General features: G+C 45.2%; 1 protein-coding gene across 1 annotated transcript; it reads right to left on the bottom strand.

Annotated features, from left to right (window-relative positions):
* Window positions 1–892: 892 nt before the first annotated feature.
* Window positions 893–25,677, bottom strand: mge (translocase of outer mitochondrial membrane 22 homolog mge). Its single transcript, XM_037431510.2, has 5 exons — window positions 25,556–25,677; window positions 24,456–24,722; window positions 22,848–23,087; window positions 17,677–17,759; window positions 893–2,751 (listed from the first exon to the last, which is right to left on the bottom strand). Exons 2-5 carry the CDS (start codon window positions 24,615–24,617, stop codon window positions 2,745–2,747), a joined length of 492 nt encoding a protein of 163 aa, XP_037287407.2. The 5' UTR covers window positions 24,618–24,722; window positions 25,556–25,677; the 3' UTR covers window positions 893–2,744.
* Between the last annotated feature and the right edge of the window lie 29 nt (window positions 25,678–25,706).

The following is a 25,706-nucleotide window of genomic DNA, read 5'->3' as shown; positions in this document are numbered from 1 at the left end:
AGAACGGCTGAGAACTGTTTGCGAATGCGTTTTTCACGTTCTCTGTGGCACCTTGATGCCGCCGTTTTCACAATTCGTGGTCTGCCTGGCACCACATACCCATCCCCGCAATGGTATACAGAGTTCATTTCCACGTAGGACTACACGTCTCCGTGGCCCCGCGGTGATGGTCTAGTGGCTAAGGCACTCGGCTGCTGACTCGCACGTCGCGGGTTCAAATCCCGGCTGCGGCGGCTGCATTTCTGATGGAGGCGGAAATCTTGTAGGCCCGTGTGCTCAGATTTGGGTGCACGTTAAAGAACCCCAGGTGGTCGAAATTTCCGGAGCCCTCCACTACGGCGTCTCTCATAATCATATAGTGGTTTTGGGACGTTAAACCCCACATATCAATCAATTACACGTCTCCGTGCTGTGCTGTGTCGAACGCAGTGTGCTGTGTTTTCTCCCTTGCCATGGGATGAACTCAGAGTGCCTTCTCCCTTTTCTTGCGTTTGGAAGGAGGCGGGGTTTGACTTTCCTTTTTTTGGAGGCGGAGGTGAAGATGGCAAAACTCATTGAACTGTCCTGGCCTCCATTGTTTTTTTCTGCAGAGAATCCTGGGAAGGCCAATGCTAGCGTCGAGGCGCTCAAGACTAGCAGTCAGAAGCTCCCATCACAATTCCATTGAGAGCTTCCATGATGCTAACACCATCATGTAGCAACACGCTACGAGTAAATATTATAAATAAAAGTTATTGCTAACAGTTACGGGCTCATCTCAACAACATCTCCCCAAGACTCTCGCTGGTACCAGTCCTCTGGGCAAACAACCCGACTACGTAAGCCTTTAAGCCATTGAAGTGCTAGTAAAAGTATAAAAAAACAGAAAAGAAAGCACACTACTAAACATGGCTTGCTACTATTAGAGCACAACAGTGCCCACGGTGCCTTGTTTTATTTGTCCAACAATAGCAAATGCAAACGAACTAGTTTAAGAACATGTCATATCCAGACATCTTCGTTTTTCATAAGCAAGTGTCTCATCATGCCACCAACTCGAGATTACACAGGAATCAAACAAAATTTGTCCAAAATTAACTCGCAGCATACAGAGCCTAAACTAACCTTTCAAGGAACCGACCAAAAATGAACGAGGAAAGAAGGCACTTTTAATACTTTGCCTAAAAGCAAGTTCTTCATAATTAATCAGTTATAAATGATGCACTCTAGTGACCATTTTCTTGCTTTATTTCTATCCACTCTGTCCAGCTTCATTTTTTCAGGGACAGACATGAGCTTGGGTGAAACCACCACTTCAACCATGAAATATGAAACTTGCGGCCATAATGGATGCCATCAACGCTTGTTTCATTTACCACAGAATCCAAAGGTAACAGAGCTGCACCGAAAACTTGTACCAACATCATGATGACCAATGCTAGTGTGGGCCTTTATAAGTTCCATGCTTCCATAGCTATAACATCCATCCGAAGTTATGTAATAAACGAATGTAGACATCAAGTGCGGGCCTGCGCCTTCAAAAAGCTAGTGCCAAATTAAGGCACCAACAAACACCTAGGACCACGTAAAAACAAGCCTACACAGTTTACACACAGCAATTTCAGCCTTTCCTAAATTTACCTTTTCCATCCTCCTTCTTATGAAAGTGCTAGGTGCCGTGTTGCAAAATGGGCCGACTTTAAACAGTGCAATCCACCAATGTTGCCTGGGGCCTTTTCACTAAAAGCTTCAACAAACACAAACTTCACAAAAAACATATGATTATGCAAAATGTGAAGCGTAGCATCTTCAATGCATACTGTACAGCTAACCATGGTTTAATGAAGTGGTGCCCAGAGAAGCGTCAGCAGTAAATACAGTATGCTGTCCAAAAAATAAACTGGAACGCAGCATCAATGCACTGCGAAAAAAAAAAAATTGAGCACGCAGGTTGGAATATCACCACGTATGTTGCTATAAGGCAGTGCATTTTCAAGAAACTGAAAAAACTTCAGTGTGAACTGGCACACAAAGCATGTGAGATCCAACAAAATATTGTTGACATTAGACAAAAAACTTTCCGTTTGGAAATTATCTGCCCTAGAGAAGCTACACATTATAGCCTTCTACTTGTTCTAGTGCAAGACAAGTAAACATCGTTGCATATCACCATTACTGAACCATGTGCTCCATTGTGCCATCACAGATTACTACTTCCCAACGAATTGTCTAGTTTTATATGACATTCTTTTTTTCAAATTTGTTTCATGAGAGCCTGCAAGTGCTAGTGACACTGTGACATTGTGGAGTGAAAACACTTGCATTTTTCGTCAAATAGCTTTCTTTTATTCAACCACCCGCTAACTGCCACATTAACAACTATCAATCAGGCAGCCATAGATGCCTCAACAGTGAACCGCATCAGTACACTCTGTTTCAATGACAGAGTTAAGAGTTAAAGAGGCTAGAGGATGTATTTACACCTGAAACTGCACAGCGGCACTAGCACCCTGGTGCCGCTGAGATGAACTACGCAAAAATACAAAAAAAGGGGGGGTAAAGCACGGCCCTGCTGTCTATGAAAAAAAAATTAGGGGAGGGAAGTGACAACAGTGCTGCTTTTTAGACGTGGTAGGTGACTGCGACGGTGCATGGCAAATGTGTAAAGGCCAGTTCATTTAGAAAGCACGTCTCAGACATTGCACGCTCCGCAAAGATCCACTGTCTTCTGCCGTTGCTGCTGTCCATTCTTCAACGTCGGGACTTTACCTCCTGCCAAAGAGTAAGATTGAAAGCAATCACCACCTCACACGATTCAGCTCAATGACGTAACATGGCAACGATTCTTTGAATTCACCACCTGCTGACATGTGCAATAACTCATCTACACACTGGCACTACCCTAATACTATGTACAGCAGAATGTCAAAATTTTTGCCATGCAAAAATGTTTCAGTAAATCCACACACTGCCTTTTAATTTATATGCGCAGTGCATACTGCGCATTTCCACTACAGTGATGCAAAAAAAGCCAACTGAGAGCTGTGCAGTCGAGTCAAATTTTTCCCTAGAACTAACTTTTAAAACCTTTCTTAACAAGAAAAAATCATAAAAAAAACATTTCAATCATTTTGTACCATTAAAAAAATCAGTACTTTCATTGTGTTTGGTAATTCAGAAGGTGAACGGTTTAACGGTACTTTTGTGTAAGGTGAACCGAGGAAAGCTACCAAATCAGAACCCCTACAGACAGTCAACGAACTGATCCGAGTCCAGTGTTTGTAATAAGCTCGACAATTACTGCAGCACGAAAAAAAAAAAGGAACGTGGCTAATCCCTCTGTCTAGGAATCGGTATAACACAAAAGTAAAGCTGTTTCACAGAGGCAGTATTTTGTGCATTGTTTCATCTCAAGGGCAAAGGAATGCATGCTACAGAAATAAATAGTAATGTCATGCAAAGAATGGCAAGCAGCTCGACACTTGCAGCACACACCTCGAGCAGAAAGCATGCACGAAATGAGAATACACGGGACGAGTGCGGACTAACTGTCACAGCTTGACAGTTAAGGCGTGCTGCTCAAACGGAAAAAGAGACACGAAACGAACGCACAAGTATGCACAGTATGAGAGTAAAGACCTGTCAAAATTCTTAGCTCTTTGTGCGTGAGCAACACATTTTCTTGCGTAAACACAGCCGCGGCAGCGAGCAAAAAGTCCTTCGAGCTCTCTTTAACCACTGTAACTTCAAAGCAGGCTTGCTGTGGAAACACAGGAGGTACAAAGCACCCCAATCACGAGATAAGCGTGCGCACATTAGCAACCACGCACTGTGGCGTGCATCGCAACACACATGACGACAACCTTAAAGTGCGCCTTATGCACTCTTCGCGCGATCTACTGACAACAAAAACGTGTTGAAGTTGCTGAGCTCTTAGAACTGCCAATGATATATGGTGTACATAAATAGCTTGCCATTAGAAATCTGAACGATGTTTGCTCTGTGGCCTAGCGATATTGCACCACGCGCTGTGGAGCAAGAGATTGTAGCATTTTAACATATGGTGTAGTAGCGCAACTTCGCCGGGGACACAGAGGATAAAAAAAACACGACACTCGCTACTATCTTATCCTCTGTGTCGCCGTCGAAGTTGCGCCACTACACCATATGTTAAAATGACATCGCAACAACTAGCCCACCTCTCAACCACGCTGAAGAGATTATAGGTTTGATGCCTAGCAACGGAACTTTTTCTTTCTCTTTTTTTTGTAATCTATTAGAGTATATTTGATGTCATATCCGTGACAGCAATCCGTCAGTGGAGCCGTGGTGGACACCAGCATAAAACACTTTCATGTCAAAAGGATTCCTCGAGCTTCCCCTCGAAACACTGGACACGTGAGTGTACAGTCAGACTCGATACGAGTTGCAACACGGTGGCTGTCGTTGAAGGTGCCCCGATCTTGAAAGATGACACCTGCCAGCATTAAAATGATTAAGAGAATGCTAGTAAATAAAATAGTGTTTACACCCCTAGTTTTTGCAATGCCTGTGCAGGAAAACTTGTAGCAACTCCCATTAGGCACGACTGTACAAGCGGTGTGTGCAAGTTAAAAAAAAAATGTCGACCAACTTTCCGCATTCCTAGGAGTTAAATTATCAAAAAAATGATGAGACCATGCTTCTTTATATCGCTCAAGAACTCAAATCCCCTACCAACATGCAATGTAGCCTTAATACCACCCAGTACACTTATAGGGCATTTTGGTGCAGACGAAGGCTTTCATCAATACATTCGATACCTACCCCGAAACCCATTTCACTAGTATGCCAACCACAAATCGCAGACTTGCATAAAGTGATCAGTGCTGCCATTAACAGCAAAGCAAAAAAAAAAATTCTGCCCCATTACAAGGAGCATTTAGAAAGGATGACACGGAACACAGACTGTGGGCAGTAGTACATCCGACTCATCTAACTCTCCACGATTACTGTTCACAATGGAGTCATGTGTTATCATACAAGATCTCCACTGACATGCAGCATTCATGCCTTTGAGACGCCAATAATTCATAGTTGAGTGCATCACATCACTTTTATGCCAATGCAGTCGCTGCCGGGGGTGCATTGCTGTGATGTACGCATGCGTTTGCCGGAAAGTGTAAATTATGCCCCTTCGTTACTGACTGCACAAGGGTGAGACAGTGGCGAGTTGCTTCCGTTCATGAAGGCAGTGCTTCTGTGTGGAATACTTAGGGGTTTCACACAAAGAGTCAGCACAAACGACAGCACGGCGCACTGGGTTGTCGCCTATCAAAACCCTGCAGTAGACTGAACTGCACTAAGCCACATTCACTAGCATGCACTCAGCAGACAATTCTAAGCGTTAGCAATGAATATGTTGTACAAGAACATCTGCTGTCTGCCAAGATCCAGGCATTTACGATGCTTATCTGTAAAGACACAGCCACACTGGGGCATGACAGTGGCCCCTTCAGATTTTGTCTGCTTTGCCCCATAATCAGGGCCGGATTAACAGTGCGGAGGGTCTGGTCCAAAAAAATAAGGGGGGCCCCTTTTCCTCTCCCTTGCTTTACCACTTTGTCAACTGGTCATGCTTGATACTTGACGATTTTTCGATGTAGCTGCAAAAAACACAAACCATATTTATTCTAAACCTCTCCGAAGTGTTTATTATGACCTGGACGTTTTTTTTTCCTAGCAAAGCACACGGAGAGCTTGTCATCTTAATAATTATATCAAAAGACAAAGACACATGGACATCATTAAGATTTGTCTGGTTTGTTGAATCATATTGAAGGAAGACTAAACTGGGCGAGAAGTTATGACGAAAAGAAGGAATGCATGTGACACTTGGAAGTGCAGTTCAAGCACCGTGTGTATTTCTTTCATTCGTCCTGACCTATGTAGCGTTGTTCACCCTTATTTCAATAGCCGTCATCTTCCCTCGAAAATCACTGAGCGCCTTAGTGAAAATAGCTTCCTCTATTTGCTTCAGCTTCACTAATTCAGTACTGCATGCTTTGTTTACTGGGCGCGAACCCTGCCAAAGTTGACAGGTGATCTTTACAGAAACTTTTTGCCCGTATATACTTACAGTAAATACGCTACCAATCGTTTAGCTAATTTTAATTTCATCCAACACACATTTAAGGGAGTATGGTAAGGTAACCCCCCCTCGAAAAAAAAAATGAATTTGCAATTTTCACACCAAAAGAACCACTGTACCCTGAGGAACTAACTTGTGGGAGCCCGACGTCAAGCGGCTGCATCGAGTGGTTCAAATGCCGCACCGAAGTGCACCGCGCACCCTCTGGCGTAAGCAGTATGCTCACGTAAAACTTCGTTTTTCTCAAATTATGTTTTTTTTATAAAATTTTCAAGTTCACTGTACATTTTCTCAAAACGGTGAATTGATTTCGAGGAAACTGTATGCACGATAGTTACAACAAGTTAGAAACAATCTCCACTACAAAATGATGATTTCATAAAAAGTGAAGGTGTGAAAAATTACACAACAGTATGCACCCTCTGTGGCCTTGTGCATGCAGTAATTTGTTTTTTTTTTTTACAGTAAGTTCACTTAATATGTAATATTTCTTTAGTTCAGATGTAACTTGTGACTATGAGTCTCTAGAATAACATGGCTGAATATCATCACATTGCTTTCGGTAGTTGGAGACTAAAGGTACAAATAATAAGTGAACCAACTTTAAAATTTGTGAGAGGGTCATAGGAAGGATAGGCAACCTAGGCCTAAAAGAAAGGGTGTCACTTGATATTCGGTGGCATTTTTCATGAGCACGTAAAACTTTATGGCAATACTTGCAGCCATATTTAATATACATATTACACTAAAACTAGCATATGTCATTTACACTAACATACCCTCTTGAGCTCTTCTAATGCAGCGTTTTGATATAGTGCTATTATGCATATTTATATGCCTACTGACCACGACAAGTAATATAGATCTTTTAAAATTTAAATATAAATATTAGGTGCAATAAATTAGGTGCAATGATAGACATGGCCGAGGTGAAGGCTACAATTAATGCCGTTTTGTACTGGAATTTGAGGCAAAGAGTCTGAAAAATGGGACGCTGGATGCCTGAAATTTCCGAGGTTCTTATACAATGATGTCTATGGGGCTCATGACAGAAGCGTGAAAGCTTCCAAATGTTCAGGTATCTCTGAAAATTGACAGCTATTGTTGCTGATCAACACGGCAGTTCCGTTTTCTGGCACAGTGTGCATATTCTTCGTAAGCAGTCTTTTGTACATGTGTGGATAAGCATTGCAACTGTTTCTCATTGTGCGGTAGACATAGTTGTACATGTCACCAAATTTCTGGTACGACTAGCAACTGAACACAGTACATACCACTTGTAACGCAAATCACAGGAGTCATGCATATCCACACTATAACCAAAACAACCTTTTTCAAAAGCCGCAGTTGTGCAAAACAATGTCGAATCCCGTCCGAAATTTCGCGCTGAAACACGCCGATCATTCATATTTCACGGGCACGGACCTGATTTAAAGACGTTGCAGTCGAATCGCGAACCACCATTCGAATGCTACATAAGCTGTCCTCGTTTTCAGTAATGATATGTATCCCTTTCCTGCAAGTCTAGCCATCGCAACAAGTTTGGTTGATTCCCCACCAAACTGCAAGTTGGACTGCACGTTAAAAAAAAACTGCAAGTTGGACTGCAGGCCAAGCCTGCCATTCGGCATAGTGTCACAAAGTCGGTCGAAGACATGACGATCAGGTGTCAAAAAGGTTGCACTCAATTTCTGAACCAAGAACAGTGTGCGTAATACGAATTTTGCACTCGCAGCCTGAGAATCAAGAACAACAGAAGCCCGCCAAGCTTATGTAAGAGTGCACTGGCAGCAAAGGTCGAAGCAGGCATCATAAACAGTCTTGGGCAGTAACTCGTTACTAGCAACCCATTACCAGTAACTACAGTGTAGAGCACTTATAACGTAACAACTTATAGTGCAAAAACCCTTACAATGCGGTCTTTTTCGGGGCAAGATTTTCATGTTATGATTGGTCAGGTATGTTCTTCATATAGTCATATTATGCCATACCAAGTTTGATATCGATACCATTATCGAAACAGCCAGGAGAGCTAAAGGTAGTAGGCGGTAACATACATACATACATACATACATACATACATACATACATAGACAGACAGACAGACAGACAGACAGACAGATAGATAGATAGATAGATAGATAGATAGATAGATAGATAGATAGATAGATAGATAGATAGATAGATACACTTAATGTCGCCGAAGTTCGCTAAGAAATGCTTCGCATTTAAAGGAAGACCCTGGAACTTTGACTTATATTCTCACATATGCGCAAGGCCACTTTCAACGCGTCAAATTCTGGACGCCATTCGACATACTTTCTATGTAATGCGCCTAATCGAGGTGGTCTAGTGGTTGGCGAATTTCCGCAATGGTGCTTTCATTTGTTAGAAACACACACCCCTCCCCTTTTCGTGTTCATTTCATTGGCAACGCGTGTCTTTGGATGTTACATTCATTTAACATTCAGAAATTTAAATGTTGGCAAGCACACATCACACGCTCCGATTTTCCGACACGCGAAGCTGCATGTTCAAAACCTTGAAAAAGGTTGTTTTGGTTACAGTGCGATACCGCGTATAGTGCGGATATTTGCGACTCCCACAAATTATGTTATAAGTGGTCTACGCTGTAGTTACCTTTTTCAGTAACTTGTAACTAGTTACTTTGACCTTAGAGTAACTTGTAACTGTAACACTGTTACTTTTCACTGAGTAACTGTAACGTAAAATACAGTAAGAGCCACTTTTGCTTTTGTAAAAAAATACCCAACAGCTACACTTGTTAAAGGCCGACCTTACACACTATCCATTTTTTCTAACTTTCTTATTCATAATATCCTCTCCATGTTTCAATTTTCCACGGCTCTAATCGCAGTTTAAGAGAACAGGTCGCTAAGAGGAGTATACATGTCTTAAATCAATCATGTTGCCACTGAACACCTTGCCAAGTTCACGTGTCCCCCATCCTGGCTTTCCTTTTTTTGGGAGTGGGGGGTGGGTAGATATATATTTTTTTCGTCATTCGAGCTTTTACCCCTTTTCCTGGTATGCTGGTGAAGCATTCCTCTGTCTGAGGCTTCCAGAAAGTCGCGCCTGACAGGTGACTAGAAAACAGCAGCACGAAACTGCTGAAAGCCTAAGGCTATCATTTAAAACGGGTTTATAACTGACTGTGAAAGCTCTACTTTGAGTTAAGTAAACAATCCTTAGCAAAGTGATTGACGTATCGCCTCCAATGCAGGTGACATGCACAGTATATGCTGGCAAAAAATAAAAATAAGCAGAGGTCGATCAGTCTATTAGTCACACATGTCCTTGCAAACATTCGGTAGGAGGCCACGGGTCGCCGTTGCAAGTCAGTGCATCGTAGCGAACGAACCACGTTTACAGAAGCCTCCACCCCCCCCCCCCCCACACACACACACATTCTTTAGGTCAAAAGTATGGTCGTTGTTATGACCGGCACCAGAGCTGACGGGGGAGCGGCGCTCTTTTAATCCTCAAACAAGCAGCCGACCGGCCGGCTGCCTATGCCCGCCAGGTATTGTTCCTGCTAGCCAGAGGATGAGACGTCGTGTCCCCACGACGCCTCAAGCCGTTCCAGAGAGGACAACAAAGACAGCACCTTTGGAAGAAACTGTGGCGGCTGCCGCAAATCGCCCTGCTAATTGAGCGAACAAATCGGCGCACCCTTTGATGTATGCTGTCAGGAGCTTGGGACCCCTCGACCAGCAACACACAAATGACGAGGAAGAGTCCCGCTGGCGCCACCTTGCAGTGCAGTGATCACGACTCAATATTGGATGTTCACGTGGGCCGTGCATGCTCGTACCCCTCGCCTGTTGTGCGTGTGTGATTGGTGTGCCACTCAAGGAGGAGGAGCCCGACAGGGCTTAAAGCGACGCCGCAAAGTGCTAGACGTCGCTCTGAACCATGTAACGGTTCAACCACCACGTTCGTGGTTTGTGAAACTCTCAACCTCTCTATGCTGTAAATAAGTGTAAATAGCGCCATAAACCTGTTTGCTTTTCGTATCCTGATTTTGTCAGCGTTCGTTTCCTCAACCCGAAGCTACACCACGCTACCACAAGAGACCGGGCAGACCCCAGTCAGCAACAACGGGTGCTCAGCGCTGGGATTCGGAGCGACAACTGGTAAACAGCGCCGAGAGCCGCAACAACTGGTGGCAGCAGTGGGATACGAAGCTACAAGTGACAACAACAGTCGGCCCAGGGGAAGCAGCTAGCTCGAGAAATGGATCACGTATGGGTGAGTGCTTGGCTTTTCCTTTGAGTGAACTAGGTTCTAAAAAAGGGTAAATTTTAGAACTGGTAGTTAACTTTGGCGAAAGACTCAGTTTTGCCATTTCAGGAAGTTTTTTTGGAAGTAGCGAGCACTCAGTACGATCATGGACTTATGGGAGCTGCAGAAGTCAGACTTGTTGCTGTTGTGTGAGGAATTGGGGATTGATACCAAGGGTTTGGCACGAAAACCCATGATCATTCAAGCGATTAACGATATGGGGGCTGATGATGAGAAACTAAGCGAAGAATGGGAGCTCATCATTGAAAGAAAGTTAAGAGCAGCTCAGATGGAAGGAAAGGGAGAAGAAAAACTAGACCTCAAGATAAAGTTTTTGAATTAAGATAACGAGTTCATGAAGAAGTTGGGACCCCAGCGAGGAGCACTTCTTCTCGACAGTGATCCAGAGTTCGAGATGTCTAGGTACATGCAGCCATATGAGCTATCATGAGATATGGGCCTGTATCTTAGACTCTTTGAACGAAATTGTAGGCAACTGAAGTGTGAGCGAGACACCTGGTCTCAGAAGCTACTCACGATTCTGCCCTGCGAGGCAGTGAATGTTGTTGCTCGACTCAGTGAGAAGCACGCGAACAACTACGAAGTGTTGAAAGCAGAGCTAATCAGGAGATTGGGTAGTTCTGTTAGCAAAAAGAAAGAAAGACTCAGACCGGAATCTGAAAGCGAGGCGCGTCACAAAGCACCAGAAGTTGAGGTGCGTCATAAAGCGCGAGAATAGATTGCGCCAGAGCAAGGCCCGCATATTCTTGAATGCATCAAGGTAGAGCATGCAGAGAACGAGGCCTTGGGCGGTCTGGAGCTGGGACGATGTCGGAAGACACTCCTTGCATGGATGAGGAGAGTTCTAGCAGCCCTAACGGGCCCAGTAAGGAGCTGGAAACCTTCTTCATGCCTCAAGAGGACGTTTCGACATCGTCAAATGTAGGCATAGATAGCGCAGTGGCGGATGAGAGCAAGAACGCCACGCTTCAGCAGTGCAGCCCTACCATCGAGGTGATTTGCAAACATCGCAGAAAAAGAAAGAAGCGGAAGCGTTCGTCCCTGCGTAAGCCTACGACAGGTCCCACCTTGTCACGAAAAAGGCGTATGGGTAGGCCATTAACCCGTTTCAGGAAACGTCCATGGTGGCGTCCATGGAGGTGCCAGCGGCGAGACAGGTGTGGAGGGGGAAAACATGGTGCGTCATCCCACCGAGAGGCGCGATTCAGTTCGACAACTTCAGGAAAGCGACCTTGTCCGAAGGGTGAACGTCGAAAAAGCACAATGGCTAAAGACCACGTCGGGGCGAGCACAAAGAGACAATGTCCCCTGTCTCAACCCTGTTTCTGGCGTCCTTTTCAAATTCCTGAGGGCAGGCGGCCGAAGAGCAGAATGAGGCATGACAGCAGGACACAGTGTAGTGTTTGGGCATTTTGTAGCCTCTGGCGTGCTCGAAAACCGCCGGAACCGCGACCCCATCATGTGCGATTCAAGCGAATCTAGTTGAGAAAAGGGGGCGGTCAGTTTGAACTTGTTGCACGTGCGTGTTACGCATGTTTTCTCAGTGTCGCATTGGAGATGCGGATTTCAGCCAGTTTAATTTTGTAAGTTACGTGACGCGGTGTCAAATTTTTTTAAAGGAAAACCGCTGTGCTAAAGGCTGAAGGTTAGTCAAAGTGTTTTAATCATTAGGGCGAATATGTGCAGAAGGTGAAAACTGGGAAATTGTGTTATTTTTCTAGTACTTTCAAATGTTATTAGTGCCGTGTCTTTTGCGATGCTGTACAAATGAGAATACTTGAAAACGCTCAGAACAACTCTGCTTTTTTTTAATCAAAGGCGTTAGCAAAGGCAGGTAACTAACCGAACAAACCAGCTAGAAGGCAGTGTTTGTTACTTTTTTGTTGTTGTCTTCTTTGAAGAATGATTGATCTAGTGATCATGAGCAGATCAAGCTTTCCCTAACCGTTGAAGTAGAACGTTAGGTCACAGCTTAGGTTAAGCTTTCGGGAGGCTGGTGAGCTTCATTTCTCAGTAGTAGACGGTTATTGGCGGCCGTAAACAAAGACGGACGTTAGAACAATTGTAGCGCTCACTGAATCCGAGCTTGTTCCGCGTTCACTTACTAGACCGATGCTCTCCACAGGACAGAACCGATGAAAGTAGTCAGCAAAAAAAAGGAGGCAGCCGTTCTATGTCAGGACGACAGTGGTAACGAGGAAAGCTGCGCTCTACATAAGACAGAATTTGGGCTCTCGTGAGATAACGTACTGCGCTTCAGGAAAGGAGTGCGCTTGCCTTTAGTAGGCCATTCATCAGTCGCAGTGTTATCTCGGAGGTGCTAAATTTAAATTAGAGACAGACCATTGTTCTCTTTCGTGGCTGCAAACCGTGACATCGAAGAACAGTCGCCTTGTGAGGTGGAGCTTGATTCTTGAAAAATATATTTTGACATTAGGTATAAGGGCAAATTGAAGGGAAACGCTGACGCGCTCAGCCGCTCTTTCTAAGCCATTCTGGGGTGCTCTTGATGTATCAAAATTGATATATATAGATTTTTTTTCGTGCAACTTATTATGTGAAATGTGTAAGGTAGCACGTCTGGTTTCTCAGCTCAAGTGAGTCCTGAGAGTTCTGAGTGTGAGCTTTTTGTTAAAAGCTAGTGAAGAAAATTGGTTTACCATCCCTCTTTTGGCTTGGTTTGTTCGAAGGGGGACGAGTGCTTGCTTGTGCATGCCGTCGAGTTTCAGAAACGCTGTCGAAGTTTTTGGCAATTACACAGACCATGAGACTAGCGAAGGCGAGTTCCTGGCATTACACTAAGGACCATTTCGTCGTCCCTTCAAGCAGCAGCGGTGACTGCTGCCCTCCGTGACTCATCTGGCGAGGGGGAAGCTGTTATGACCGGCGCCAGAGCTGACGGGGGAGCGGCGCTCTTTTAATGCTCAAACGAGTAGCCGACCGGCCGGCTGCCTATGCCCGCCAGGTATTGTCCCTGCTAGCCGGAGGATGAGACGTCGTGTCGCCACGACGCCGTAAGCCGTTTCAGAGAGGACAACAAAGACAGCACCTTTGGAAGAAACTGTGGCGGCTGCCGCAAATCGCCTTGCTAATTGAGCGAACAGATCGGCGCGCACTTTGATGTATGCTGTCAGGAGCTTGGGACCCCTGGACCAGTGGCACACACACGACGAGAAAGAGCCCCGCTGGCACCACCTTGCAGTGCAGTGATTACGACTCAATATTGGATGTTCACATGGGCCGTGCATGCTCGTACCCCTCGCCTGTTGTGTGTGTGTGATTGGTGTGCCACTCAAGGAGGAGGAGCCCGACAGGGCTTAAAGCGACGCTGCAGAGTGCTAGACGTCACTCTGAACCATGTAACGGTTCAACCACCACGTTCGTGGTATGTGAAACTCTCAACCTCTCTATGCTGTAAATAAGTGTAAATAGTGCCATAAACCTGTTTGTTTTTCTTATCCCGATTTTGTCAGCGTTCGTTTCCTCAACCCGAAGCAATACCACGCTACCACAAGAAACCGGTCAGCAACAACGGGTGCTCAGCGGTGGGATCCGCAACACCGTGTGCAGCATCATTCAAGATTTCACCACATGCAACTTTCTCTACCTGCATGCGGTCTTACATCTTTATTAATTAAAATCTATTATTTCTTGTGTAATCAATTAATTATTTTATATAGTAACGAAAAAGTAAGGAAATTACTTTTTCACTGTAACTCTAACAAGTTACTTCTAGAAAATCGGTAACTGTGACAGAGCTACTTTTTTGGCTTCACTAACTGTAACACTGTTACTTTTTACTGGTAACGTGCCTATGACTGATCATAAATCCGTAAAACATGTAAATTTACAGACGAGGTAGCAAATGTGATATCTGTAGCAAGCTCTATAACGACGACGCTTTTCCAGGCAGGTCTCTTGAGCTCAAATGAAGAGGACGGGATCACACTTGCCATGTCGAGCCGCGCGCGACCGATAAGTGGGCAGAGCCAGTGGAGCTGCGCCACGCTAGTACACTGCAGTTGCATAAGTACAAAAGCTTATTCGTCGCCTAGGCAACCGCTCCCCTACCTTACTCAGAGAGCCTTTGCAATGAATACACTGCAGTCTTTTTCTACTTTTTTCTTTCCTTCGCCCATTGTTCGTTCACTTTGCCCCCTCCTCCACCTCGTCGCCCTCTCCCCAGCGATGCGCCCTCACTTTTAGCCGTGCTCTCAACTAGGGCTGCAGAAGTTGCATCCTTTCCTCTCCTACTCCTACTCAGAGGAGCACCCAGCACAGCTCCTTTGAACAGCGCTACTACAGCGTTTGTCGCGATTTCCTAGCAACTGCATTATAACCAGCCTGTCATCTTGGGGAGGCTGCACAATAAGCGGTATGCGTATACATGGGGTTCTATGGCCAGAAAAAAAATATTGCATTGCAACTGATCCTGCACTAAAAGCCGTTACTTTATAAGTGGTCTGCACCTTATTACATGAATACAATAGGGTATTTGGTATTGCTTATTAACGCTCAGAAACAAATAGTATAGAAAGCATGCTACATAGATAATTTATGAATATGTTTACCATGTTTACTCACATAATGAACGCACTTTTTCCCCGAAAAATCAAAGTAAAGTTGAAGGAGCATTTATTATGCAGGGCCAACTTTACGAAACTTCATTCAGGATCAGTGAAAAATAGAGTAATGAGAAAAAAGTTAGCTAACTTAGCATTTCCCAGTTGACATACACGTATACTGTTTGGAAACGGCTTCTTTGTACTTCCCTTATCTTCGGTGGTTGACAGCGCCAACTTCTGCAAGTTGCCCCCACACTGCCTTCGCGACCTTCTTTTCTCGCAATCGTTTAACCGTAACACTGGTATCTGCTGTGATATGAAGGAGTGCCCAGAAGAGAGCGCCACAACACACTTTGCCGATTTTATGACAAACTCACACGACGACCGTGATGCTGTTCTTGATATTGCAGCAAATAACCAACATTGTAGCAAGCTACCACCTAAAAATCAGAACAAACCGTCTATAACAAGATTAAGAACAAAATATGGGCTCCACCTCGCAGTCCACGTAAGAAGTGACTGTAAAGGGGTAGCCTATATCTGCGTTCAATGAAGCATGCAAGGCTAATGAGCATGAAGAGCTAACTGCAACCAAAGCGAGAATGGGGGTGCTACCCCATTACGGAAATCGTCACACTTTTTTCTGGGTGACAAGCTATTCTTGTTTTCCGCAAACCTGCGACACGATGATGATGAATGGCCCTTTGCAATAGCAAATGCTGCCGTCATCACTCGAACTTGTGGTTGGCGTGTGTGGGTGAGCCTTAATGTTTTGTATTTGCAGGAAGCGACAGTTGGTTGGCACGGGCAGTTTGACGTCAGCCTGTCAGCTGCGATTTCTCTACTCTCGCAATGTTCGTGAACCCCAAAGTGGAGCCCTGATAAGTAAATAAGACAAGGGACGTGCCGCGAAGAGAAAGAATGAAAACCAAAACGACAGGCAGCATCGACGGAAGGGGGTGGGGACGGAGCAAGTCAAGATGGCCGAAGGGTTTCGGAGAATAAAAAATGGCATAGATCCAACGGTCAAGGAGACACCACGTGCCGGTTTGTGGGACTGCAGCGGATAAATGGAAGAGGCACGCTTAATACGCAAGAGAAAAAAATCAAAATTTTTACGACCGAAGTGGGGATCATGTGAGAGCGTTCATTACATGAGTAAATACGGTATTTTATAGAAAACATGATGCCTATCTAGGCTAAATTTACACAAAGAACTCTGTAGAACTTGCACCAAAAGAACACCACTGCATAGCTTATTATTAGAGTTCTACAGAACTCCCCACTCTACAGCACACTTGCATTGATATGATATAGAGCAGAATCTCGATGATACGAATTTGAAAAAGCACGCAAAATATTCATTTTAATGCGAATATAACATTCTTTTGAACTTTCCTGCCTTCCCCGTCTTTCGATAAAGTGCTGCGGTTTCCTCACTCATGCTGGTGGCGTAGTGCGTTCACATTAGACAACAAGGGGAGCGAAAGCGACCTAACACATTGAAATTTCATTTCGCTTCGCCGCTTAGCCGGCTGGAAAATTGTGCCATAAAACCACATGAAAAAATTCGGTCTTAGAAAATTCAAGCGAAAATGCCAGAGTGGCAGAACCACGTCCACACCCGTCGAAAACATTGACAATCGTTTTGCCCCTTGCACATGCCATCGCCGCTTGAGAATTTATTTCATTTTTCCTATTTGCTGAGCATTAAAATGCGTACTAAGTTCTAGTTACACATGCATCGCACTGAAATTAAACAGTTTGCACTTTAACAAACGGTCTTTCGGAAGATATGCTAGCAGGAACGACAAGCGAACACGCTGGTAGCGGCGGCAATGAATTCAGCTGGCAGTGAAAAAGTGAAACACTGTAGGGCATGCAGACTCCTTGCTGCTACACGTTCTTCTACTTCCGTTGTTCTCGGCGATCATTATTAGGCTTTCAATGAACACGTCCTTGTCAAGGCCGTGACCCTGAGGTGCTGCACAGGCAGTCCACGATAGCGTCGACACGATCCACCGCCGACGCCTTTGCCACAATGTTGAATTTGCGGCTGGTTGTTTATGTCACGAGTTTTGAGAGATAGATCAGCCAGTGAAGCCAAAGCCGTGAAGCAAAAAAGCGATCTGAAATCGTGTCACAGAAAAATTGGTCTCGGACTGACTTTTCTTTTTCTTTTTTTTCAATTCAGCCTCGCGGCGTGGGTTTTCGGCCACTAAAGCCATGAAAATTTCAGGAGAATTTTGCTCCCTTCGCAGCCAAGTGTGAAATGTGCCACAAACAAGCCACGTTGCACCACTTGCATTCAGCGGCTAATTGCATGTTTTTATCATCCGCGGTGGGTGGGGAACCCGTTGGTATAACAGCGAATCACGGTGTATTTTATATAATGTGATCCATCAGAAACAACCGCAAAATTCGTATCATTGCGAAATTTGCATCAACTGTAATTATATCCAGATTCTACTGTAGGTGCGGCTGTCCTGTAGACAGTTGTGGGATGGTGATATCAGATTTTGCTAAAGCTCCAAGTAAATTTCCAATGACTTCCATAAATTCTAATTAAAGTATGCCTGCTGGACAGAAAGTTTCAAGCAAACCCCTGCAAACTGGCACTAACACCTCTCAAAGCTTCATGAGTTTACAGGAAGCATAGCTGCCAGCCTTCCTCACCGTTGTTGTGGTCCAGGACCCATTGGAGGCATCATGCCAGGTGGTGCACCACCAGACACAGCTGCACTTGGACCCAGCAGAATCTGTGAGAAATACAGAAACAAGCAGTGTGTTAACACCTCCCAAATAGTGGCAGCAAACTAGACATGTTGGTCAAACTCACGAGAACATCAACTTATGCCTGCGTAGGATAGACATTTGGAAGACCTTTAAACCGACAGTCCATTGGCTTAATAGTAGAGTTTGAGCTGCTACCAAGCATTTTCAAAAAACATTAATGCGACAGTGTATAGAGTCATCTTGATAAACCTCAATGGCCATTTAGCAGCGGAAGCGAAAACAAAATGCGCCTTTTTGTTCAGTACCTCACAATAGGAACAAAAATGAAGCCAGCATGCTCTAAAAGCAGCCTGTGTCTATCTTACTATTTGAGATGTGCAGACTGCATCTACTCTTGACAACAGTGACATGCCTACATTTTGAAGGGCGTGTAGAAGTTGCCTAAAAAAGCATGAACGTTGCCGCAGCTTCACTGCTCAACTTAAAAACTAAGCATATATTTATAACAAAGTATAAACATCTCATTAAAATGTTTAAACACAAATAACAGACATATCTGTGCTCTCGTCAACATTAACATAAACATAAGATCCACAGCACCACGCAACTTTAGCTGAAATGCCTGGATGCCCCAACACCCATTCAAAACTGCCGTGTAGCAACGCCAGAACTCGGATGAGCTGATATAGTAGTGGTGTTTCAAAGGCTGTCAATGGGGGGTTGCACTTCATTGCATGCTGTGAGTGCTGTAGTGGTAACTAAAATTAGTAATTATAGTTAAAAAAAACCACAGTACGAGCTTTCGGTGGTGCATTGTTCTTTACTCTTGTTATTATCATGGTGCACCTGATCACTAGCGAAGTATGAAGTGCATGACACAACATGCACTTTTCAATGAAGACTTTTTTTATTCCTTTATTATTATTATTATTATTTCTTTATACGAGGCAAACTTCATGCAGGTTTTTAAACCCTTTAATGCCCGAGTTACGAAACTGCTGAAAAAAATTAAAATACTTTTTGTTTTCCTGCTCTACCGTATTTACTCGATTCTACCACGCCCTCGATTGTAATGCGCACCCGGTTTCCACGACGGAAAAAAAAAAAAAGTAACACAGCAATTGCAACGCTCTCCCATTTTTCTCGTTGGCCCGCACGATCACATTACTCGGGAAAACAACTCCTTTCGCGAGCGTCTTCCGTATAAATATGAGGAACGGGGGAAGCTTGTGCTTATCTGACGTGCAACGGAGCATTGCCGTCACTCTAGTTTTACTGTGGCCCGATGTCAGCACGCAAACTTGCTTCGCCCCTTTCTTCTCGACGGTTGTGGTGCCAGGCATGTCGAAGTAAAGAGGCATCTGATCGGCATTCCCGATTTGCCCAAGCAAGTAGCCGTTGTTGTGCCACAACTTTAGGACGAACCTCTGAAAACTGTGAAGCTTTTCTTCGTACTCCTCCGGCAACTTTTGGCATATGCCCGTTCGCCTTCGGAGGGAAAAGCTTTTCCTCTTCATAAAGTTAGTTAGCCAGCGCCTGCTCGCTTTAAACTGGCTCCGCATTAGCTCTTTTTCTAAGGCTAACTGCATAGCCTGCACTTAGAGTAGTTCTGTCGTCACGAGCCGCTGTGCCGCTCACTGCTCAATCACATACTCGCCGAGCATCTCTTCAATTTGCGGAAACCGACCCTGCTGTGGTCCACTGAAGCTTTTGCGTAAATCTTTCCTGTCGACAACATTCTGCTTTTGTTTCCGTCAGTCCCGCACGCACGTTTCGGGAACTCCGAACGACCGCGATGCGGCCCGATTTCCGTTCGTTTCGGCACATGCGATGTCTTTTCTTTTAAAAGCGGCATTGTGGTGCACTCGTCGAGTTTTTGGAGTCAGCCCTTCCATGCCGTCGATGCTAATACAGTACAAGATGACGAACTCCTCAGCACACGTACGAAGTGCCGCACATGGGAAACACATAGGCAGAAATGGCCGACACGCCATGCCGACGCACGTAGGGGGTGGCCATTTTGGAAATGCCGATGGCAATAGCCGATGGCAATACATTTTCCGAAATGCCGATGGCAATACATTTTCGTATGTCACGAATTCTCCACATGCCACAGAAGAGGGGAAGGACCTTGTAACAAAAAACAAACTTCAGAACCATGCAACAATTGTGCCACATCTTGAGCGCACACACACCAAATAAACAAAAGTATTGAAGATAGAACTTGCATCAGCCAGGCAAGAAAGAGCGACGAAGGGAGCGCTCTTGCACCAGCTCTCCGCCATCCGCTACAAATCAACTGGTTCTAGCATAAAATACATTACACGAGATAATGCTAGATTTTTCATGCTGAAAGCTACGTTCCTCGCGAGTACTTGACAGTCGGCATAAAAGGCGGCCCACATTCCATGACATGCTTGCTCGAAGTTTTTCGGTATGTCGCAAATTTGCGAAACTAGGCAGCAAAGGGTCAACATGAGCCCTCACTCACGTTTTCAATAAAATCCTACTCGCCTACGCTAACATGTCTTGATTGATTCTTCTATACACACTGGCACATAGTCACAATTTTCTCATGCTCACTTTGACATTTGTACTGGCAAACTTTTTTATTGTGCTTATGTTGACTACGATTCACGTCCATTTATTAGCCTTGTCACATGAGCGCTCATGAGAGGCCGCCCAACTGACAGTCTTCGAGATGCCACAACTTCAAATGCTTTGAGTTTTCCTTGATGATGGCGAGTAGCATACACATGATCGTGACTTATTCATGAAGCAATTATTGAAACGATGTAGTCATTCTGCTGCTTCTTCTCGGGCTCGTAAATTAGGGGTGGGAGTCGCAGCATTGCGGCTTTACTGCTATAAGCAGTGCCTTACGTGCGCTCTTGTGCATGGGCACGGTGAGACTGCTTGGAGCGTGTGCCTTCATCTGGCACTTTCTGGCGGCATCACGAGTCTCCAGCTCCTGTAGACGCTTCTGACGTTTAGTCCCCGCTTGCTGTGCCTTCAACCCCGAGATACCTTTTGTTGCCATTGCCGTTTTGTCAGTTTCACGGTGCTCTGGCCTTCTATTTTGTTCTGCGTAACAGCATTTGATTTTGTTCTTGTTAACCCTTTATTCTGTTTTATGCTTTGATCGATGGGTGGTTTAAATGTAGGTGTTTTTATGGTGTTGTGGCCTTCATTTTTGTTTCTTCTGGTAAACAGTGTTTTGTTAACCTTTTTTTGTGGTACACAGATGTTTCATTTGTTCACACGCACCAGCACTACATCTACTGTAGACGGCGGCGTTTCACAGACATACTTTGTGTGGTCTTTAGGTGCTTGACCCTTGAAAATCACTGTCGCACCACTTTGTTCAGATGGCTAACCAGTGAAGCTGAGAAATGCAGCTGCCACTGGGCTAATCTGGAAAGTTCATTAAAGTTTATCTCAATTACTGTTTAGAACATTTCCATTTCTTAATGGTACCAGGCTGCGAAGGAGAGAACAAGGCCACTGATGACATGTCCCTCTTTCTCCTTTACTGTTTTTGCACCTGCCCTGCATTCGCACCTGCTCTCCTTCACTTGATTCTTTGTGGGACAAAGGTATAAATGCATACCACTGTTTCCCTGCATTTCAAACATATAGATATATCAAAATATTGTCAAATGTGTCACAACTCTTACTGTTGGCACCAAGCTAGTCAAGTTTTTACTTCGTTACAACGTAGAGCGGATAGCAAATTGCGTTTTGCAAATACAATGATCACCGATTGCTATTCAATGTAGAGGCCTAAAGGAATGCGTTGAAAACATCCTTTCAACGGATCACTAAAGTGTCCAATTTTACCCGTTTACTAAATAAAACCTAGTGATTCACTTTTTCTACACTTGTTATTCAATATTGAACTATTTTGGGGTTTAATTTACAACAAAAACTGTAGTGACATCACGCCAGATTCGTTGTGACATGGGTCACCTTCGGACATCCGCAATGTGTGTATAGGCAATGCATTGGTTGCTATATCCCTCGCAGTTGCTGCAGCTTGCAGCAATGGCAACTTTCAGCGCATTTGTTTTGATGGTGCTTTTATGCCATGTGCGTGTCAAAGAAGACGATACTCAGCACTAAGTGAGTACCACTTCTTGTGCGGTCCTGTGACTGAGCCCCCTATTACACTGCTATGTTACTGCCCAACTCGGGGCCCAGAAACTAAAACTGAAGGTTGTTCCCATAAATACCATATTTTTGCACAAATAACCAGCACCAAAAACCCAAAAATTTTGGTGGCAACATAGGGGTGCGGAGAATACGCAAGGTTTTTTCTATAGTGCTGCTTTACGGCAATGGGCGTTGTGCCGTGAAGCCCCTGAACAGTGTAGCGAAGGATACAGAAGCAGTTTCCGCAAATTGTCTAGCTCCGCAAGTAGTATCGCAGCTTGCGGACGACTGCAGTTTCGCTTGCTTGCATCGTTGAAGCATTTAGGAAAACATTTGAGGAGAGAATTCGATTGTTCAGTGTAAACCACAGTGTCACATTAAAAGTATATTTTTTGAACGTTTTCAGCCGCACAATGACCCTTCACCACCCTCCACATGCCCCTACGTCATGTGTACATTAGAATAGGGCTTGCCGAAAAGTTGGTGCTGTCTAAAAAATAGAAAGAAAAGGAAGGCATTTTTGCAAAGTGAACAATATTTATATCTCACCTACGATTTCCCGCAACCATTTAAATTCCACAATAAATAAAGCCCTATTTATTTCAGCAAGGTAAATGAGATAGTAAATTTAGGCACTACTTTTGACGCGGTAGCAGGCATGCATTTCGGTTCTGTTGCTTCCATGGAGCTGTCAAGAAATGTCACCAAGTGTGAGCTCTTTTCACCTTACTGATATCACTACTTCTCCTCATCTCGACCCGTTCGCCAAGACTTACTCAACGTGTTCTCTCACCGTGAGTAACGTCCAACAGCAGTCCTTCACTGCACAGCAAAAGATCATCACTGCTGCCAAAGAATATGGGAATCCCGAAGCAGGAAGACAGCACGATATGGAGGAGTCTTGTGTGCGCCAGTGGAGAAAGAAGAAAGCCTACAAGCAGAGCACTGCGCGCACTGACCTGGCGCTGTTGTTGCCTGCTCATCTCCTCCATTTGCAGTCGCTCCAGCTCGAAGATGACGGGTGCAAAGAGGATCGCCGACGAGGAGAAGATGATCCAGAAGGCCGAGCGGCCGAAGCTGTACAGGCCCTTGGCCGAACCCCACGAGAAGTTGGCCACGTCGTACACCCCCTGGCGCAGCTTTGGGGGGAACATCTCCGTCAGTCCCCACAAACGCTCATACAGCGTCTCATCCAGATCCTGCGGCCACAAGAACATTCCGAATAACTCTTTGCAGGAAGCAACAGGCCAGAGTAAGCTTCCAAAGACAAGGCTTAGCTAGCTGTTAGAAAAAAGTAGAATATCAACCATAGCAGAATGTCTAGCATGCAGATATCCTGTTTCTATTTCCCCAAATCTAAGCCTGCACACCTCACTTTCTTCTATGACAATTCCAAGACATGCCGTGAAAGCAGCCTTTCCACAGTAACACAGCAAAGATTTTTAAAGTGGTTGAGGACGCAAACACTAACAGCTGAGTTGATTCTGGAACAAACGCGGACACTAGTGATAATGGTCAAGTGAGTGAGTGACCTTTATCTTGGCTCAAAACTAGCAGAAACTGGACGAGACCGGATCCCTGCCAGCTCAGCCAGGTCGCTCCACCCAGGAAGGTAGCGGGAGGTTTCAGCACGAGACATTTCGGCATGGCGACAAACGTATAACCATCATCCAATGGTTGCGAGTTAGTTTTTCATCGCCAGTGACATAACCTCTGCCAATTAACAGGCACGAACTCTGGTGTGATGAGGGGTGTAACCACCGGCATTAGAGGCTCCCTACCTTAATTGTGAACCACGTGTGAGAGACTGAAATCGTCCATAAGTTGTAATATGAGGCATAGTGTTTGCTCAGTATGCACACAGCATGTATGGTGCGGACATTACTGGTGCTACTACAGCGCGAGCAATTTTAGCTCACTACTACTTCGCGCTTTCAGCACGACGTACGATCCCACGTGAACAAACATAGCAGTTGAGGACTAGCATATGAGGTGTCTTACTACTGTGAAATTGGCACCCTCTAGTGACGCTTCCTAGTGGTCTAGCCTTGGCAAAATACAGGTGATTATGGCTCACGCACGCAGTCGTAACGAGAACGTTGCCTTGACTGCGGTTCGGAGTAAGATGAGCTGTGTGTGAGTTTAGGTCGTTTCTGAAGACAGGCGCACCGCTTTTCTCTGGAGGCTCTTTAATCCGATTAAGCACCAGCAGATCTAGCGGGGTCATTTAAAGGAGCAACATATTCTCGCATTTGATAGCGTTAAGGAAGCAGTAACAGGCAATTACATACCAATTCCCAAAGTCACGGCCACTCGCCGGTAGATAAGCTACCGGCACTTCCGTAACACAGGTGAAACAAGCTATCGTGCGATCTCAAAGCATCGACTGGCTTCACTGAGGCAGAGAATAAACACTATTGGGTGCCATCCCTTGTTTGATCAGAATTATGGGGAAATGAGGGCTTAGACGTCGGTGGTACTGGAAATCACAGCGCGAGAAGCGAAAACGTAACTTGCGAACAACAATCCCAACCGACACGGCGCTAGCCGGTAGGAGTCGAACTCACGAGGTCGTCTTCATCGCCGACGACGCTGGCTGAGCCCTCCGTCGTACTGCTCGTGGTCGGCATAGCAACGTCGAGGTCTCGCTTGGACATTTTCGGCGACGTCTCACGGCTCTCCGGCAAACTCATGGCTTCAATCCCGCTGTCCCCGTCGTCCGCTGGCATGCCCTCCGCCGCCGATCCAACCCGGCAAACGCGCCGTTCACGTGCGGAGCGTCAACGTCCGGGCACTCGCCTGTATCACGCGACCTCGTGGCTAGGCCGTGGAGCCTGCAGGTCGACGGCAACGGTTAAAAACGCGCTAGGACTATGCAAAGCAGCGGTAGCAAGCACGCTTTTTCGCTCCGTCCCAGTCCAGCAAGCACGCACGCGGACCGAGCAAAAAAGAGACGAAAGTCAATCCAAGACACAACGAGGCCGAGCTGATGGTAGGTAAAGAAAAAAAAAGAAGAAAAAAACCACGCCAAAGCGAAACTTGGACGTTGGTTGCACGTGAATATCAAACTTAATTAATAATTTTCATTGAACCCATTGCTCAACGAGGCTGCAACACACACTGCCTGATTTCGGAACTCACTAGCACGCTCAACAATCATGCAAATTAATTGTTTTTGTGAAATGCCTGTAGAAGTTGCGCTGTAACTGTCAGACAAAAAGCTACAAATGAACCTTCATGTGGTTTAGAAGTGTGGCAGCTTGGGCTAGTTGGTATGGCATGACGATAGTTATAGCGCGAGAACAAAACGACGACACAGAGACTCGTGTCTTCCTTGTCCTTCTTGTCCCTGTGTCGTCGTTTTGTTCTCGCGCTATAACTATCTTCATGTGGTGTCACATATCGTACCGGTTTTAAAATGTGCGTCTCAAACGACGTTCTTAGCGCGCAAATCAAATCCCCGTTTCATCGCTTCCACCCGCACCGCTGCTGGATGAAAAAGCGCACGCCTTTGACACCATGAACGCGTGATCCACTTGCGTGTTTAAACAAGTTAAACCATACCATGGTTTGAACCCTACGTGTGTTGAATGAACCGTTTACATAAGACACTCGGGAATGCTCGAAACATAAATCGATGGCTCAAAACAGCTAGAAGACTGCGCACCCTGTGTACGAAAAACGCGCTGCTCAGATGTCTGAAGCGGCAGAAGGGTCGATGCTTTTTCCTCGCAACACAGCTGTGCGAAACGCCGGAGCCACGCGTGCGAAAGACGAAGAGAGCAGCCTTGATCCCTTTACGAAACGCGTCTTCCCTC

Source organism: Rhipicephalus microplus, chromosome 7, assembly GCF_043290135.1.
Source record: "Rhipicephalus microplus isolate Deutch F79 chromosome 7, USDA_Rmic, whole genome shotgun sequence".
Taxonomy (NCBI): Eukaryota; Metazoa; Arthropoda; class Arachnida; order Ixodida; family Ixodidae; genus Rhipicephalus; species Rhipicephalus microplus.
The sequence above is the reverse complement of the archived record's forward strand: the minus strand, read 5'-3'. Positions and strand labels throughout refer to the sequence as shown.